The 19,067-nt window shown below is 43.3% G+C and overlaps 1 protein-coding gene across 1 annotated transcript in view; it reads left to right on the top strand.

The window, feature by feature from the left end:
• Positions 1-19,067, top strand: part of MBTPS2 (membrane bound transcription factor peptidase, site 2) — a 55,033-nt gene that overhangs the window by 5,370 nt on the left and 30,596 nt on the right. Inside the window, exons 4-5 of the mRNA XM_004587813.3 lie at positions 8,378-8,481; positions 10,332-10,459. Of these exons, the coding sequence (XP_004587870.1) occupies positions 8,378-8,481; positions 10,332-10,459 (232 nt within the window). The remainder of the gene's footprint in view (positions 1-8,377; positions 8,482-10,331; positions 10,460-19,067) is intronic.

Below are 19,067 nucleotides of genomic sequence, written 5' to 3'. Positions count from 1 at the left end.
AGATTTGACTTATGACTAGCATAACCCCCATCCACTCTATAACTTGAAAACTAAATTTAAAATCTTGCAGCTTTTCAAATAGTCTGCTTACATAGAAAACCTCACTAGGATGATAGCTAGGAATTGTTGCACTGTTTGGTGGTAGCAGTAGTCATAGCAGAGAAAATTACACCGCGATTAACACTATCACCAATTACAGATACTTAATTCATGCTGTCTGCTTAAGATGTTAAATGAGTATATCCAAGAAATAAGCATGCAGCTTTCCAAATTGTGTTTCCCTTTCCTCTCCATAACTGTCAGAGTCTAACCAATAATCTCCTTTTAATTGAAGATACAAGAATTTTCTGAGTGGTAACTGATGTCTTGATGGGTTGAGAACAAGCTGGCCGGGTAATGCCTTCCTTGTTCCTGTCTCTGGAGTCTGGAAGGTGCTTTACAATGGCTCAGCTTTGCTTCACATTTTCATGTGTACAGTTCCTGTTTCCATGAGGCAGAGGTGTTTTTCATCATAATCTTATTAATGGAATAGATTGTCTAGGGATTAGTAACATTTTAGTGTGTTTTTTGTTTGCTTTAAAGATTTATTTGTATTGGAAAGGCAGGTTTACAGAGAAGGAGACAATGATCTTCTGTCTGCTGGCTCACTCGCCAAGTGGCCTCAATGGCCAGAGCTGAGCCTATCTGAAGCCAGGAGCCAGAAGCTTCTGGGTTTCCCACATGGGTGCAGGGTCCCAAGGCTTTGGGCCATCCTCTGTTGCTTTCCCAGGCCACATGCAGGGAGCTAAAAGGGAAATGGAGCAGCCAGAACATGAACCAGTAGAGGATTAGTCAATCGAGCCATTGAACCAGGCCCACATATTTTGTTTTCGAAGTCATTTCATTGTGGCTTCTACTAGGATGCATCCCTGTAGGAGGTCTTAGAAGTCATTTGTAGAGAACAGTAAAGCATCTCTCCTGTGGTCATAGCTCGCTCTTAGATTCATCAGCCAAGGTCTCAGAACAAATGGTTTATTTCTTCAGCACACATTTCCGGAGTGCTTTGTAAGCGTTAGCAGTGTGCTACATCCTGCTTGTTTGAGGGACAACCCAGTGCGAGTAGTCGTGGAGCTTTAACTCTGGAAGGAGAACAGTTGTGAGTGTGCTCCAATGGGACAGTGTGCAAAATGCTGGGGGATCAGAGAGAAGGAGTGTGAGGTGTGCCTGGCCCTGGGAACAGAATACAGAACTTCAGCAGAAAGATGGGCAGAGTCCACATGTTTGCTAACGGAAGACTGAAATTGAGCATGCCAGTGATGGAATGGACAGTGCAACCAGGAAAAGTGGCAGGAATAGTCACAGTGATCATAAAGCCTAGCTAATGTGCAGCACTTGTTGTGTAAGGTCTTTCCTGCCAGTCCTGTTTTGTTCTTGCAGCAAGCCAGAGGTAAATATTGATGTTACCTCTGACTTACGGATGAGAATGTCAGAGCACAGAGAGATTAAGATTCTTGCCTGTGGTCACAGGCTGTAAGTAGAGAGTCCATATCACTGACTAGAGCCTTCGCATGTTATGCTCTTTCCTTTCCACTTAAGACAGATAATTCTTCAAGAAGCTGCATGTGTTATTGACCTGTGACTGTGAGATATGTGGTAGACAGAAGAATAGGAGTGGCCAGCGTCTAAGGCAGGGAGATCTAGGGAGGGCCTAGGTTAGGAAAGGACCTGCTGAGAACTTGCAGTTTCCCTTACAGGCAGCAGGTCTGGGCAAAATGAATCAAAGTTGATTAGATCAAAGACAGGGTGACCATTTAACAGGGCAGTTGAAATAATTCCTGTAATAAAGGGATAATAGTCCAAAGTAAAATCAAGAATGAAGGGGATAAAGTCAAGTGGAGTTCCCAGGCCTCCATGTTAACTAAATGCAAGGCTGAAGGAAGGCTTAAAGATGAATATCAGGTTTCCTGATTATTATTCACTGAAAAAGAGGATAGGAGAAAAGAAGCTTGTTGGGAAGAAATATGATCATTACCTTATGGCAAAACATTGTTACGAGAACTCGTTTCTTCTCTTTGAATCTCAATTAATAGTGCTCATGCAAATAACCCTATTAGGAGATACATTCTTTTGAACCACCGAGAAGCTAACTGCTCCATGTGACCCACTGTGCATTTTTTTGCATAAACTTTAGAAGGTTATATCCCCTGACTTTGCTATGTGCTTTTGTCACTTAGAGAACATGCTTTTTAGTGTACTCTGTAATTCCCTACAGCCTTGTGCAGTATTAACTTCCAAAACCCTGGCACTCTGGCTGTTGAAAGTATTCTGTGTTCAGTTCTCTGGTACATCTAATACCCTGCGTGGTCACGGCAGAGACAGATGGGCATTCGTGTTCTGTTGCCAGGAAATAAACCCCGCCATCTGTTAGTACACTCAGACTCTCAGATGCCGACCTTACCTCACTCACTTTCACGTCCAGCAAATCGTAAGAAAAAGGGGAGCAATTAAGCTATCATATACAGCTTTCGTTGTTTCCAAAAGAATTTAAGGTAAATAGTGTATTTTGTATCTATATATGAAATTCATCTGAAGTATGTAAATTTAGACAGGTCAGAGGAAAGAGAGCTACTGCACTAAACAGACAGAGGCTTGACAACATGGGAAGGGAACAGGTTTGTAGAAAAAAAACACATTAATATACACAGAAAAAAGGTGCTCAGTAGGGTATGAATAGGAAGAATTGTAGCTAATGATTGCATAAACATCTCTGTAACCTATTATACTTTACATCCACACTGGAGCTCTAGCTTAAGCAATCACTTCCAAATATGGGGGGAGGGGATTGTATTCATCAAGCTCTTCATTCTAACATTACTTATTATGAAAAATTGCAAGCAAACAAAATATATAATTGTAGGAAGATGAATTTATTGGGTTATTATTCAGTGATATATATACACTTAAAAATGATGATTTTGTTGGAACTGGCATTGTGCCATAGCAAGTTAAGCTGCTTCCTGTGATGCAAGCATCCTATGTATGGGCATCTATTCAGTCCCACCTGCACCATTTGCAATCCACCTCCCTGCTCATGTACCTAGGAAAACAGCAGGAGACGGCCCAAGTCTTTGGGACCCTGCACTCACGTAGGAGACCCAGTAGAGTTGCAGGCTTCTGGCTTTGACCTAGCTTAGCCTTGGCTGTTGTGGTCTTCGGTGAGTGAGCCCATGGAAAAAGACTTCCTCTCTCACTGTAACTGCCTTTCAGATAAATCTGATTTATTTGAATAAATCTTATTTATTATTTACATTAAAATAAATGAATAAGGACTGGCACCACGGTTTAATAGGTTAATCCAATATGGGCACTGTTTAAGCTCCAGCTGCTCCGCTTCCAGTCCAGCTCCCTGCTAATATACTGGCTTTTGGCTTCAGATCAGCCAGTCTCTAGCTATTGTGGCCATTTCATGAGTGAATCAGCAAATGGAAGATCCTTTTCTGTGTCTTATCTCAGTAAATCCACCTTTCTAATAAAAAATATATTGGAAGGTTTTTAAAATATTTTTTTATTGGAAAGGCAGATTTACAAAGAGAAGGAAAGGCGCAAAGATCTTCCATCCACTTGTTCATTCCCCAAATGGTCACTGAGCTAATCCAAAGCCAGGGAACCAGGAACCTCTTCCAGATCTCCCATGTACTTCATTCTGTGCTGCTTTCTGAGGCCACAAGCAGGGTGCTGGAGTGGAAAGTGGAGCAATCAGAACGTGAGCTGGCACCCATATGGGATCCTGGCTCTTGTAAGGGGAGGATTGCCCCATTGAGTCATCATGTCGGGCCCAATAAATAAATCTTTAAAATAAGTAAAAATTCTCCTGGACTTTACTAGGTAGGATGTAGGGTTAAATTCTTCCTCACTCACTGGGTTGTTGGGGATTTCCCTGCTCACCTGCCTAAAACTTTTCTGTTCAGTTGTTAAAATGCAAAGTTCTGTAAAACCATGCTTAATCACTCTATACTGCAAAGTTTAAATTGTGACTTAATTTTCTTCCCCCAAAAAACTTTATCAATTTATGACTTTTAATGCTAAACAAGATATAACAGTATAGAAACTTTGATGTTAAGTTTGTACTTAGCTGTTATATATATGATGGATGTTAATGTTGATGCTTCCATTGTTCCTGTGCCACTCTGGTTATACTCAAAAACGTGTTAGCTTGGGCGGAAAAAAAAAAAAAGGTTTATAGCAGCTGGTTGTGTATATACTAAAATTGAGATGTCAAGGAAGTAGTTACAGGATGTGGTTAAGAACTTGCATTTTCTAGCATGTTGGCCACTCAATACCATGTTGATTGGCTTCATGATGTGGTTAATTTCGATGTTTCTTCCTATTGTTGAAGTTGTGTAGTGACATCTCATTGGAGGAGATGCTATTCTACCAGCTCTACTTTCAGACCAAGGAGGGTCTCCCAATGAAACTGTTGAATTTATCTGGACAATAAGATGCTGGACTCTCTGCATGGTCCATGCCCGCAGTGAAGGAATCATGACTGGATATGATCTGTACTACTATAACAATATGGAGGAATTCAATATGGGGGGAGGGCTTGGGGGAATCCCAGAGCCTATGACACTGTGTCATAAAATGACACAAAATTTAAAATAAATAAATAAATTAATTAATTAATTAAAAATAAGTAAAGATGATGGTTATAAAACTAGTTTAGACATTTGGAATCAATGAAACTCAGAAAATGATCCAAGCAGCTTTATTTGAATCTGCTCTTCAGTTACCAAAGGTGGTTTAAAAAGTGGAATTCTACTATTATGTACAAAAATGAATTACAAGTAAATTAAAAATAAATCTTTGGGGGCACCACAATGGCTCAACTGATGAATCATCTAGCTACAAGTGCTGGGATTCCATATGGGTGCCAGTCCGTGTCCCGGTTGTTCCACTTCCCATCCAGCTCCCTGCTTGTGGCCTGGGAAAGCAGCAGAGGACGGCCCAATGCCTTGGACCCTGCACCCATGTGGGAGACCCAGAGATTCCTGACTCTTGTCTCCAGCTTCAGCTTCAGCTCTGGCCATTGTGGTCATTTGGGTGGATAGATGATATTTCTCTCTGTGTCCCTCCTGTTTGTAAGTCTTCATTTCCAATTAAGAAAAATATTTTTTTTTAAAAAAAGAATGAACTCTAAACCGTAAAATAACTTGGTGGAAGAAAAAAGACTGTGAACACAAAATGACGGAAAAAATAAAGCTGTCAAAAACCATGGAATTTTTATGAATATAACGGTGACATCTTTATTTTGGATTCTTTAACGATGTTGGCTTTTAAGATCAGTTCTAGGTTCTTGGTGAAACTGAAAGATACAAAGTTTTCCTTACATCTCGTATCTCCACTCAGGCATGCTCTGCCTGTCCGTCAGCATCCTCCATCATAGCAGTACATTGCTTTCGGCCAGGAGCTACGGTAATGGCTCACCCTGAGTCCCTGGTTGATTTCGGAGTCCATGCGTGGTGTGAGCAACAAATAAGGCTAGATCAGGTTGCCTAAACATTTTAGATAGCAAAAAGTAACATCAAAATAAATTTAAAAGGCCAACAAACCTGTGAATAGATTTGTGACATGTATTACAAAGGCTCAGTACTAATATTTGAAGTGGTCTTAACAGATCAGTAAGACAAAGATATACGCCTTAGGAAAAAAATAAGTCATGAATAGGCAGCCCCCAAAAGAACAGTGGCCAAACATCGAGGTAAGGTTCAGCTTCCATAGGAACAACAGCAACAAAAAAATCTAACTGAATTTCTTTTTTTTTTTTTTAAAGATTTATTCATTTTTTTATTACAGCCAGATATATACAGAGGAGAGACAGAGAGGAAGATCTTCCATCCGATGATTCACTCCCCAAGTGAGCCGCAACGGGCCGATGCGCGCTGATCCGAAGCCGGGAACCTGGAACCTCTTCCAGGTCTCCCATGCGGGTGCAGTGTCCCAATGCATTGGGCCGTCCTCGACTGCTTTCCCAGGCCACAAGCAGGGAGCTGGATGGGAAGTGGAGCTGCCGGGATTAGAACCGGCGCCCATATGGGATCCCGGGGCTTTCAAGGCGAGGACTTTAGCCGCTAGGCCACGCCTCCGGGCCCCTGAATTTCAAACAAAGTGAGATTGTGTGATTATGGAAGGATCTGCTTTTGAAGAGCAGCTTAATTAAATGTCTCAAAATCCTTTAAACTATGCATTGTAATATCATGTTACCTGTCTGTGAAACATAATGTTAAACACTGGGGAAAAACTCAGCTGAATTTGCCTGAGAATTACGCTATATGCAGATGTTGTTATTTATGGTTTACTGAAGAAGAAACTAGAGTTTTGCAGAAATAATAATAACTTCCTCAAGGTTGTCTAGCTGGTTGGTGATAGTGCCAGGACCTCAGACACAGTCATAGGCCCACAGAATGTGAGCCCTTAACAATTGTGCTCCCCAAGTATTTGGGCATTTGTATTTGTATCACATTACTTATAAGAGCCGAAATTTTGAAGACAATTAAATGCTCAACAGATCATTCCATTGGATATAATGTGACTGTTCCAGATCATAAGGAATCAGAAAATACTGTGTCAGGTGTTATGTTAAAGCAGGTTAAGCCACCGCTTGGGACACCCACATTCCCTATTAGAGTACCTAGGGTTTGAGTCTTATCTCTGCTTTGGATCCAGCTGCCTGCCAGTGTATGCCCTGAGAAATGGCAAAGGATGAATTTACTACTTGAGTTCCTTTCACGTATGTAGGAGACGAGGATGGAGTCCCTGGCTCCTACCTTCAGAATGGTCCAGTCCTGGCTGTAGTGGGCATCAGGAAGTGAACCCGTGAAAGATAGATCTCTGTGCGATAAAAGTAAAATAAGTAGGCCCCTGTGCAATGACTCTAAATCTTTGCCTTGCGTGCGCCGGGATCCCAAATGGGTGCCAGTTCATATCCCAGCTACTCCACTTTCTGTCCAGCTCCCTGCTTGTGGCCTGGGAAAGCAGCAGAGGATGGCCCAAAGCCTTGAGACCCTCTATGCATGTGAGAGACCCGGAAGAGGCTCCTGGCTCCTGGCTTCGGATTAGTTCAGCTCAGGCTGTTTGCTGCTGCTTGAGGAGTGAATCAATAGGCGGAAGATCTTCCTCTCTATCTGACTATCCAATAAAAAATAAAATAAATCTTTTTTTAAAAAAGAGGAAATGCATTGCTTTGGAGAGAGGGTGGTGGGGTACTTATTTAACATAAATTCTGGTCCCGGCGCCATGGCCTAGTGGCTAAAGTCCTCGTCCTGAACATGCCAGGATCCCATACAGGTAACAGTTCTAATCCACCTCCACTTCCCATCCAACTCCCTGCTTCTGGCCTGGGAAAGCAAATGGGGACAGCCCAAAGCCTTGGGACCCTGCACCCATGTGGCAGACCTGGAGGAGGTTCCTGGTTCCTGGCTTCGGATCAGCACAGCTCCGGCCGTTGCAGCTCACTTGGGGAGTGAATCATCGGACAGAAGATCTTCCTCTCTGTCTCTGCTCCTCTCTGTATATCTGACTTTCCAACATAAATAAATAAATCTTTTAAAAAAATACAAGTTCTTGGGCCCGGCAGCGTGGCCTAGTGGCTAAATTCCTCGCCTTGAAAGCCCCGGGATCCCATATGGGCACCAGTTCTAATCCCAGCAGCTCCACTTCCCATCCAGCTCCCTGCTTGTGGCCTGGGAAAGCAGTTGAGGACAGCCCAATGCATTGGGACCCTGCACCCGCATGGGAGACCCGGAAGAGGTTCCAGGTTCCCGGCATTGGATCGGCGCAGCATCAGCCCGTTGCGGCTCACTTGGGGAGTGAATCATCGGATGGAAGATCTTCCTCTCTGTCTCTCCTCCTCTGTGTATATCTGGCTGTAATAAGATGAATAAATCTTTAAAAAAAAAAATACAAGTTCTTGGAACCTTGCAGTAACAATGCAGAAAAAAAATTGGCGATTTGAACAAGAATTTCCAAATTGAATATCGTGTCCCTAAGGGTGAGTTGGTGGATCATTTACTGTCTACTTCGTCACCTTGTATGGGTTAGCACTTTCCTAGGCTTGTTCAGTCTTTCCCATGATGAAGACTTCAGGAAGCTCCTTGTGCATTGATGCTGCACTTACTCCAGAAAAAACTGCCTGATTTGAAGAACTCATTTTAGTTAGACTTTGCTTTATATTATGATGAAGAAGTAAATTTGGATGGTTATATTATGTTTAGTTTACAGAACATTCATCTTGGAGGTTTAAGCTATAACATAGAATAAAAATCACGTCCCTTGGTGTGCAGGTAGGGATTCGTTTTACCCCCACTAATGTTAATTACTGCCATCTTGTGTCTTTGAATAGGTTCCCGGTATAAATTTGCCAGTCAATCAACTGACTTATTTCTTCGCTGCAGTCCTCATTAGCGGTGTTGTACATGAAATTGGACATGGGATAGCAGCTATTAGGTAATAATATTCATTCTGAAATTTGCAAAGCTTTTCATTTAGGAGTATTTATTACTATAATCTGCTTAAGTTGATACTGCATTATTTTCTTTGTGTGGATATTGCCCAGTGTAGGTGCATAATTTTTTACTTGAGGTAGCTTTTACAGTGAAAGTATGTCAAAACATATGTTTCGTTAACCATGTGAGTATGTGTACTGCAGCCCGTTCTTTCCTTTGCCTTTTGCCAGCATGCTGTATCCTCATAGTGCTTCAAGGTTTTCTATCCAATCCTGAAAACTAATTTTCCTATTCATCCTTGGGTTGAAATGATAATTATTACTCTGCAAGCCTGACCATCTTAGTCCTTTCTTCGGCTTAGCAGTTGAAATAATTTCCTGCTTCTGCTCATATCCTGTGCTAATTATAGCAAGAAAAATAGAAAGCTCTGGGATTAACAAGTATCAAAGCTGATCTAGAAACCCAAATGGAAGATGAGGCCTGCAAATTCAGTGCAACGGCATAATTATATCTGATTTGATAAAGGGTTCTACACTTAAAATTATGATGGGAAGAATGTATGGTTCAGAGCCACTGTATTAGGACCTGGTGCAATGGCTCAGTGGCTAAATCCTTGCCTTACATGAACCAGGATTCCATATGAGCACCGGTTCATGTCCCGGCTGCTCCATTTCCCATGCAGCTTCCTGCTTATGGCTTGGGAGAGCAGTAGAGGATGGCCCAAAAACTTGGGACCCTGCACCCGCACAGGAGACCCAGAGGAGGCTCCTAGCTCCCAGCTCCTGGCTTTGGATTGACTCAGTTTAGTCCTTTGCAGCCACTTGGCGATTAAACCAGCACATGAAAGATCTTTCTGTCTCTTCTTCTCTCTATAAATCTATCTTTTCAATAAAAATAAATAAATCTTAAAAGAAAACTGCTTATTAAAAAAAGAGCTGTTATATTAAAGAAAATGTAATCACTTCTTATTATGTCTTTGGCTTATGAACAAGGGCCTATCAAGCCTAAATGAACTGTCACTTTGACAGGGGATATACAGTTGCACAGGTGTGAGCGATAGTAGCTTAATGATTTTCATCTTTGCCTCCACACTTTTAGTTTTACAGCCTTTAGTTTTATATATACAAGCATCATCAGTACTAGCTTAGTAATTCACAGTATGTGAGATGATTTGGATAATTTTTTGCAAAATCTCAGATACCAATAATAAATTATACAGTTACCTTACATTTTTAGTATTAAATGACAACTCAATGTATTTAGCTGCTGTTTTTTTTTAAAAGTAGCTATATCCTAAATATACTGTTCATTTGTAGAATATGGACTGATGGACATAGTTATGGTAATGGCATTCTGAACATTATGCTTTTTAAAACGTGTTTATGCTAATATTAGCCCAATGCAATATACTGAGATATATCACCACCATTGTTTCTAAAAACTATGACAGATGTAGGTATCAAGATAATTTACTAGAATTTTATATTCTCTTATGACTCTGAAAATAGTCATAGTATACCATTTAGTTTCTCATAGACTTCTTAAACATATATGTGTGAGTAATTTCAATTTGCTGAGCATATCGGTTTTAAAATTTTGTGAAGTTGCAAGTCTATTTCAGAATGCCCTATTTTGCAATATCCAATTTTATAGGTAAACAGCTCTGAACAGTGGTTTGTGAAATTATGAGTGTATATAGTGTCAATCCAATTTTTTGGCTGTCCAGGATAACTTTTTCTTTTGTAAGTAAGAAGTTTATTTACAATGAAGAATTTTTTAAGTTTGCACACATTACTACTTTGACAAATGCAATACAATTAGTGAAATCTGTTTTCTAATGTGATTTCTTAGGGAACAAGTTCGATTTAATGGCTTTGGGATTTTTCTCTTCATTATTTACCCTGGAGCATTTGTTGATCTGTTCACCACTCATTTGCAACTTATATCACCAGTGCAGCAGCTAAGGATATTTTGTGCAGGTAACACTTCATTTTTTTAAATGTGCGTATGTGATTTTGGTTTTGATTTCTGTGTTTAGTGGTTTTTTTGAAAGTGCTCACATCACAAATAATACTCATGTTATCTTTTGGTTAATGAATTCAATTTATGAGACTCCCTTAAAAGTAATCCAGCAAAAATAATTTGAATTCCAGTTTCTTGTTTAAAACCAGCTAAAAATGCAAATTGTTAAAACTAACATTTAAAAAAAGAGAGGAAACCTTTTTTCCGAAACCAAAAAAATAGCTAAAAAGTTGAAACTACAAGCTACAAAGGATATCGACTGCGTTGAAAGATGTGAAATGTGCATCAAAGGAAGGGGGAACAAGAATCAACCAAGAACTGAAAGAATTCATCATTGGAAAATGAATGCTATATTAGGGTGAGCAGTAAAGTCCATCACTGTCAGAATACAAAGAAACCATCAATTCCAAATGTATGGCTAGAGAGGGAAGAAATTTTGATAAACATATATCCATCTGAGCTATATTGACACAATTCAAATCAATCACAACCATGCAGCACTTTAAAAGGAATCATTGGGGGCCCGGCGGCGTGGCCTAGCAGCTAAAGTCCTCGCCTTGAAAGCCCCGGGATCCCATATGGGCGCCGGTTCTAATCCCGGCAGCTCCACTTCCCATCCAGCTCCCTGCTTGTGGCCTGGGAAAGCAGTCGAGGACGGCCCAATGCATTGGGACACTGCACCTGCATGGGAGACCCAGAAGAGGTTCCTGGTTCCCGGCTTCGGATCAGCGTGCACCGGCCCGTTGGGGCTCACTTGGGGAGTGAATCATTGGATGGAAGATCTTCCTCTCTGTCTCTCCTCCTCTCTGTATATCTGACTTTGTAATAAAAATAAATCTTTATAAAAAATAATAAAATAAAAGGAATCATTGAAATTAATTAAACTTAGAATTATAATTCTTGGGAAAAATCTGGGAAATAAGAGCTAATAAAAAATTGGAAGTGAACATAGGAAGCAGCATAATAATGAGAGGTCCAAGCTTCAATTTAAATGTAATAGTTGTGAACCTTGCTGTATCAAATAACCATCAAAGCACTAAAGGAAAATGGAAAAAGTACAAGGAGAAGAAGAACTGTATTATAGAGACCAATCTTTTAACATTTGATAGATAAATATTCAGGATAGATAAGTCTTATTTAGTAAGGCATAAATAGATAAGTCAAGACCCAGTGCAAGGACTCAATTACCCCCCCTGGGGATTACTCCCCAGGCAAGTGCCAGGATCACATGGTGCTGGTTTGTGTCCCGGCCGCAACACTTCCCATGCAGCTCCCTGCCTGTGGCCTGGAAAGTAGCAGAGGACGGCCCAAAGCCTTGGGACCCTGCACCCGTGTGGAAGATGCAGAAGAAGCTCTTGGCTCCTGGCTTTGGATCAGCTCAGCTCTGGCCATTTGCAGTCATTTGAGGAGAGAACCAGAGGATGGAAGATCTTTTCTTCCTGTTTCACCTTAAAAATAGATCTTAAAATACTGGGCCCAGCACAATAGCCTAGTGGCTTAAATCCTCACCTTGCATCCCCCCGGAATCTCATATGGGCACCAGTTCATATTCTAGCTGCCCCACTTCCCATCCAGCTCACTGCTTGTGGCCTGGGAAAGCAGTCGAGGACAGCCCAAAGTCTTGGGACCCTGCACCCGCGTGGGAGACCCAGAGGAGGCTGTGGGTACCCAGTTTCGGATCGGCTCAGCTCTGGCTGGTGTGGCCATTTTGGGAGTGAACCAGGAGACAAAAGATCTTTCTCTCTGTATCTCTTCTCGGTACATCTGCCTTTCCAATAAAAAATAAAAAAATAATCTTTAATAAGTAAATCTTTAAAAATAAATGTTTATAGCAATAATTAATAATAATAATAAATTATTCCAATAATATACTTTTATTGGAACGACAGATTTACAGAGGGAAGAAGAAACAGAGAGAAAGATCCATCATTTGGTTCTCTCCCCAAATGGCTGTAATTGTCAGAGGTGAGCCAGTCCAAAGCCAGGAGCAGGGAGCTTCTTGCAGGTTTCCCACATGGGTTCAGAGACCCAAGCACTTGGGCCATGTTCTGGTGCTTTCCAAGGCCACAAGCAGGGAGGAAGATGGGAAGTGGTGCAGCTAGAACCAGTGCCCACATGGGATCCCAGCGCTTGCAAGGTGAGGATTTAGCCATTGAGCCATCATACTGAACCCATAAATATTGTTTTAAAAATAGATAATTTAGATTCTTATAAATATTTTAATTAATATGAAGAGAATGGATGTTTGCATTCCATTGGTACAGTTCCAAGACGACCCACTTCACTTCCTCCCGTACCCTTCTCCCCCTCCCCTCTCCATACATTTTCTGCAGAGGCATAATTTTAATTTTATTTCAGAGGGTTAATATGACAATTATAATATTCAATAAATAAAAAATAGGAAGACCGCAGTCTCACTGGGGTATAGACATGGGCTAAAAAGGACGTTCAGAGTCCAAAGAACCTTTCATTACTATACATTTCATTGCATTCTCTATTGGTTGCTGCATTGCAGGGAAAATGCATTTTTCTTTTTGAGACAGTGTTAATATCACTAAGCTAAATGGTTTCCAGTTACATCCATTTTGCTTCAAAGACAGGATTTTATTGTTTCTTTGCGGCTGAATAATATTCTGTAGTGTATACTACGTTTTCTTATCTAGCAATCTGTTGATGAACATCTGGGTTGGTTATACTTCTTAGCTGTTGTGAATTCGGCTGATATAAACATGGGTAGGTGGATAATACTTTCAGAAGCCTGATTTTATTTTGTTTGGGTAATTCCCCAGGAAGGGAATGGGTGAGTCATATGGGATCAATTTTCAGACCTCTGTGAACTCTCCTTACACTCTTCCATAATGGTTGTGCTGTTTTCTGTTCTCACGAGCAGTGGATTAGGGTGCCGGATCTCCCCACATCCTTGCTGGTGTTTATTGGTTTTTGATTTTTGAATGCTGACCATTCTGACTGAAGTGAGGTGAAACTTCTTTGTGGTTTACACGTCCCTGATGCCTAGTGGTCCGGAGCATTTTTTCATGTGTCTGTGGTTTTGAACTTCAGTCCTTTGAAAATTGCTTCTCAGTGTCCTTAGCCCGTTTCTTAAGTGGATTGTTTGTTTCATTGTTATCTTGAGTTCCTTGAGTTCTTTGCGTATACCGAATATTAATCCTCTTTCAGTCACACAATTTGCATATATTTTCTCTCATTGTGTTGGTTGCTTCTTCATTTTATTGATGATTTCCTTTGCAGTGCAGAATCTTCTTAGCTTGAGGTATTTGCATAAGTATGTTATGTTTTGTGTTGATCTTTCTGGGGTCTTTTTTTTAAAGATTTATTTATTTTCATTACAAAGTCAGATATACAGAGAGGGGGAGAGACAGAGAGGAAGATCTTCTGTCCGATGATTCACTCCCCAAGTGACTGCAACGGCTGGAACTGTGCCGACCCAAAGCCAGGAGCCCGGAATCTCTTCCAGGTCTCCCACATGGGTGCAGGGTCCCAAGGCTTTGGGCTGTCCTTGACTGCTTTCCCAGGCTAACAGCAGGGAGTTGGATGGGAAGCTCGACCGTCGGGACTAGAACTGGCATCCATGGGGGATCCTGGTGTGTTCAAGGCAAAAAATTTAGCCACAAAGCAGCCACGCAGGACCCTCTGGGCTCTAAGAAGTCTTTGCCTATGCTTGTGCCTTGCAGAATTCCCCAGTGTTTGCCTCTAGTAATTTGATGGTGTAAAGTCATAGATTTGGATCCTGGATCCATTTTGTGTTGATTTTTTTATAAGGTGGATCGATTGGGTCTTGTTTTATATTCTGCACACACAGAACTAATTTTTCCAGGACCAATTGTTGAAGAGACTGTCCTTTCTCTAGGGATTTATTTCAGGTTGTTTGTCAAAGATTAGTTGGCTCTAGATTTATGGATTAATTTCATGGTTTCTATTCTGTTCCATTGACCTACATGTCTATGTTTGTGCCAATGCCAGGATGTTTTGATTATAACCGCCGGAAGGTGTCTTGACGTCTGACCATTGGATGCCTTCAGCTCTGTTTTTGTTGTTTAAGGCTAGTTTAGCTATTCTGGATTTCTTGTGTTTCCATATGAATTTTAAACATCATTTTTTATAGATCTCAGGACGATGCCATTAGACTTTTGATTGGGATCAAATACAATATGTAAGCTGCTTTTGGTAGTATTGACATTCCATTGTGTGTGTTTTATGTGTATTTTCTGTTTCTTTAATGTTTTATAATTTTCCTTGTAGAAATCTTTCACCTGTATTAAATTTATTTCAAGGTATTTCAATTTTTTAATAGATATTGTGAATGAGACTGATCTTACAAGTTGTCAGTCATAGTATTGCCTGTGTATACAAAGGCTTTTTTTTTTTTAAGATTTATCTCCTTTTCTTGGGAAAGCAGATTTACAGAGAGAGAGAGCGAAACAGAGAGAAAGATTTCCCATCCACTAGTTCAGTCCCCAGATGACCGCAACGACTGGAACTGAGCCAGTCTGAAGCCAGGAGCCAGAAGCCTCTTCCAGGTCTCCCAGTGGATGCAGGGTCCCAAGGCTTTAGACCATCCTCCACTGCTTTCCCAGATCACAGGCAGGGAGCTTGATCCAAAGTGGGGTAGCCAGGACACGAACCAGCCCCCATATGGGATCTCAGAGCATGCAGGGTGAGGATTTAGCCACTGGGTCATCATCGCGCTGGGACCCAGCTATGTATTTTTTTGTGTGTTGATTTTATACCCTGCAACTTTAACAACAATATGACTTCCAGTAGTCTCTTACTGGAGTCTTCTGTTTCCCCTGAATATGGAATCATGTCATCTGCAAACAGGGGCAATTTACCTCTTTTCCAACTTGAATCCCTTTGATTTGTTTCTTATCTACTGTCTCTGGCTAAAGCTCACAGAACAATTCTAAACAGGAATGGTGTAAGTATACATCCGTGTGCTAGTGGATATGCTGTAACTTTACCCCATTCAGTACAAAGCCGCCTGTGAGTTTATTGTATATTGCCTTGATTGTGTTGTTCAATGTTCCTTGTATTCCCAATTTACTTAAGGTTTCTTTTTATCATAAAGGGTGTTGTATCTTACCAAATGATTTCTCTGCATCTGTTGAGATAATCATATGGGGTTCTTTTTTAAAACAGATGTATTTATTTTTTACTTGAAATAGTTAGAGAAAGAGAGAGAGAGATCTTCCATTTGCTGGTTTACTTCCCAAATAGCTGCAAAACAGCTAGATTTGAGCCTGTCCAAACTTGGGATTCAGGAGGTTCTTCCAGGTGCTCCTCATGGGTGCAGGGAACAAAGTAGTAGAGCCAGTCTCCACTGCTTTCCCAGGACAATATCAGGAAGCAACATTGGAAGTGGAGCAGCTAGTACTCAAGTCAGTACCCATGTAGAATACCGGCACCTCAGGCAGAGGAATAGCTTGCAGTACCACTGTGTGAATGCCCAATCTTATGGGTTTTATTCTATTTATTTATTAACTTTTTTCTAGAAAAATAATTTAATTAGAACTGAGGTACTCTCCCAGCTACGTGGCTGTGGCTGGGAGAATCCATGCCATGCCAGGCTTCCTGCTGGGGAGCCTAGCTCCTCATCTACCGCTGCTGGGTGGGGGAAGGGTCCTGGATTTGTGGTCAGCCAGGGCACTAAGTGGTGCTGGGCTCTGCACCCTGGCCTTCCAGCAGCGAGCTCTGGAGTCTTGGGGGGTATCAGTTACAGCCTAGGGCTATCCATGGATAAGACCACTGTACGTGCAGGTGAGGAACAAATTCTGAGGGACACTAAACAACAAAGCCACTGTACTTGCAGGTACGTGAGGGCACTGAGACCTGCAGGTTTAGAGGGGGAGAGATTAGAAGATCTGAATGGGTCAGACTGATTCACCAGCCCACATGGGAGTCCTTAAATGGGCTTGTGAGGGCAGGGTATTGCTGACCACCACACGCGGGCCCACGTAAAGGCTATGGCTGGGGGCCTGTCTAGCAGAGCTAGATCCCAGTACCTGACTGAGTATTGGAACAGGGGACAACGGGTCACATTAGGATGGGCCATGACACCAACAGGCACAAAAGAGAACCAGGTCCAGGGGTAGATTCTGTGGGGGATAAGTGGGCCCAATGCCGTGGAAATAAAAGTCCTGCTAGTTAGCTCAAGAGTTGGGGTGGTGATGGGCTGAACTAGATGTGAACATGGAAACGCCAACACTCGTAGGTAATGGGGCCGAGAATAGGCCTAGGAGGGTCCAAGCTGCAGTACCTACATGTGCATCCTGAAACAGGGTGTGGGGCTGGCCAGCCCACAAAATCCTCCAGCTCAAACAAGGACAAGTTGGAGGCAGGATGCACCAGGCAAGAGCCAAGCACCTACTGGCATATGATTGAGACCTGCACCTGGGAGTGGGCCTAGAGGGGGAACATGGGAAACTCCCCTAAGGGGCATAGCTCCCACTGGTAAGCACATGGTCCAGACCTAGGAGGTGGGCAAACTGGGCAAGGTAGCCTCATCCATTGGCAAGTATGTGGATTGGTTTTGGAAGGGAACGGACCAGGCAGGGCCAAGCAAACCCTAGCCCACTAGTGAGCGCAGCTACCAGGCTGGAGTGCAGGTCATGTTGGGCTAGGGTATTACACCTACTGGTTCACATGAGCCAGGAATGGGAGCAGACTGAGCAGGGCCAGGTTGCAGCATCTACCAGCGAGAGTTGGGACTGGGGGCAGGCCGGGTCAGGCCAAGCCAGGCTGTAGCATCCAAAGGCAAAGGCCAAGACAGGTGAATGGCTCTGCCAAGCTGGGTCAGAGTAACCGCTGGCATGCATGAGATCTGTGGCTGGGATCAGGCCTGGTTGGGGAGCTCAGGGGACACCCTGGCTGTAGTGTGATTCCCACTGGTGAGTGCGAGAGCTGGAGAGGGGGTTGTGGTCTAGTCTGGATATGGTTGCAGGGTCCCTCGGCATGGGTGTAGACTGGGTCTGGGGTGTGTCAGACTGGATTAGACCCCAGCACCCACTGGTGATCATAAGAACCAGGTGGGTGTAGGACGGGCTAGGTTAGCTTTCTGCCCCTGCTGAGCCATATGGACTAGGCTGGCTGGGCTGTAGCACCCAACAATAAGAACAGGAATGGGTGCGGGCTGGTCAGGAAAGGCCATTGTTCCTGCTAGGACAGGAGGTGGACTAAGTAGTGCTGGCTCATGGACCCACCAGAGGGTGCCAAATCTGGCACTGGGAAGTGACCCTGATGGAGGAGCTTGGGCTAACTCCTCTGTCAGGACACAGTCCCTGCAGGTGAGTGCAAGAACCAAGATGGGGAGCAGCCCAGACCAGGCCAAAATAAGGTACCCACCAGCATACATTTGGCTCAGGTCTGGGGCAAGCCAGGCTGGGCCAGTTCATATCACCCACTGGTGAATTTGAGGACCTGAATGGAGTGTGGGTCAGGTTGGGTCAGACCACAATACCAGCTAGTTCACAATAGGGTCGGACTGGAGGCTGGCAGGGCTGGGCTAGGCTACAGCACCCACTGGCAAATGATGAGGTGAGGCAGGCTGTGCCAGACTGGGCCACATCACCCAGCCAGCACATGTGAAACCCAGGTAGTTGTGGGGATGGGTCCGGGGGGTTGTTTCTATGGAGGCTAACACTCCCACTGGTGAGCATGAGAGCTGGGGTGGGGCCAGACCAGGCTGTGCAGGGCCACAACATCTGATGGCCTACATGTGAGCTGGATCAGGGAAAAGCCAGGCTGGGCTGAATGTACCTTCTGGTACATGCATAAGCCAGAGTAGATGTGGGTTGATTGGGCATTGTCGCAGGATCAGCTGGCAGATGCTGGCACAGGGGGCAAATTCTGTCAGGCGCAGGCATGGCTAGACAGAAGGTGGCACCCACCTACTTCAATGTAGACTGGATAGTGGGCCTGGTTGGGGTGAACTGGGCTTCAATGCCCACTGACATGTATGAGAGCCAAATGGGATATGGGACAGATGGGACCAGTCAGCTGTACATACTGGCAAGCACAGGAGCCAGTGGTGGGGCTGGTGGGGGTTATTGCGGGTCACTCCGACTATTGTGGGTAGCTCCCACTGGTTTGCATGAAGGCCGAGTATGTGGTGGACAGGATCAGGTTGAACCGTAACACCCATTGGTTTGCATAGCAGACAAGGCTAGCGCCAGCTGACTCAGCACTTGCAGCTACCAGTGTGTGCGGAGGCTGATTTGGGTGACAGATTGTGCCGGACCCTTTATTGGCAAACACACACAACATGAGGTTTCTTTGGTCATTCCCTACCAACTGAACCGCTAGACTCAGAACCCCAACCATGGAGAGAATTGCAGGTTCCACAGTCTGACCATGGAGTGCATGTGTCAGAGCTGAGCCTCCTCAGTGACTCAGGCAGAGCAGTGGACAGCATATCCAGATGCACATGGAGGATGTGGCAGTGCATTGGAGCCTCCAGAGGACGCCTGGTACTCATGACAGAGGACGGAGGGCAGAACAAATTGATCAACTACTCCAACCAAACGTTGACAGTGAATATCTGGGCAGATG

The sequence above is a fragment of the Ochotona princeps genome, chromosome X (genome assembly GCF_030435755.1).
Source record: "Ochotona princeps isolate mOchPri1 chromosome X, mOchPri1.hap1, whole genome shotgun sequence".
Classification (NCBI taxonomy): Eukaryota; Metazoa; Chordata; class Mammalia; order Lagomorpha; family Ochotonidae; genus Ochotona; species Ochotona princeps.
The sequence above is the reverse complement of the archived record's forward strand: the minus strand, read 5'-3'. Positions and strand labels throughout refer to the sequence as shown.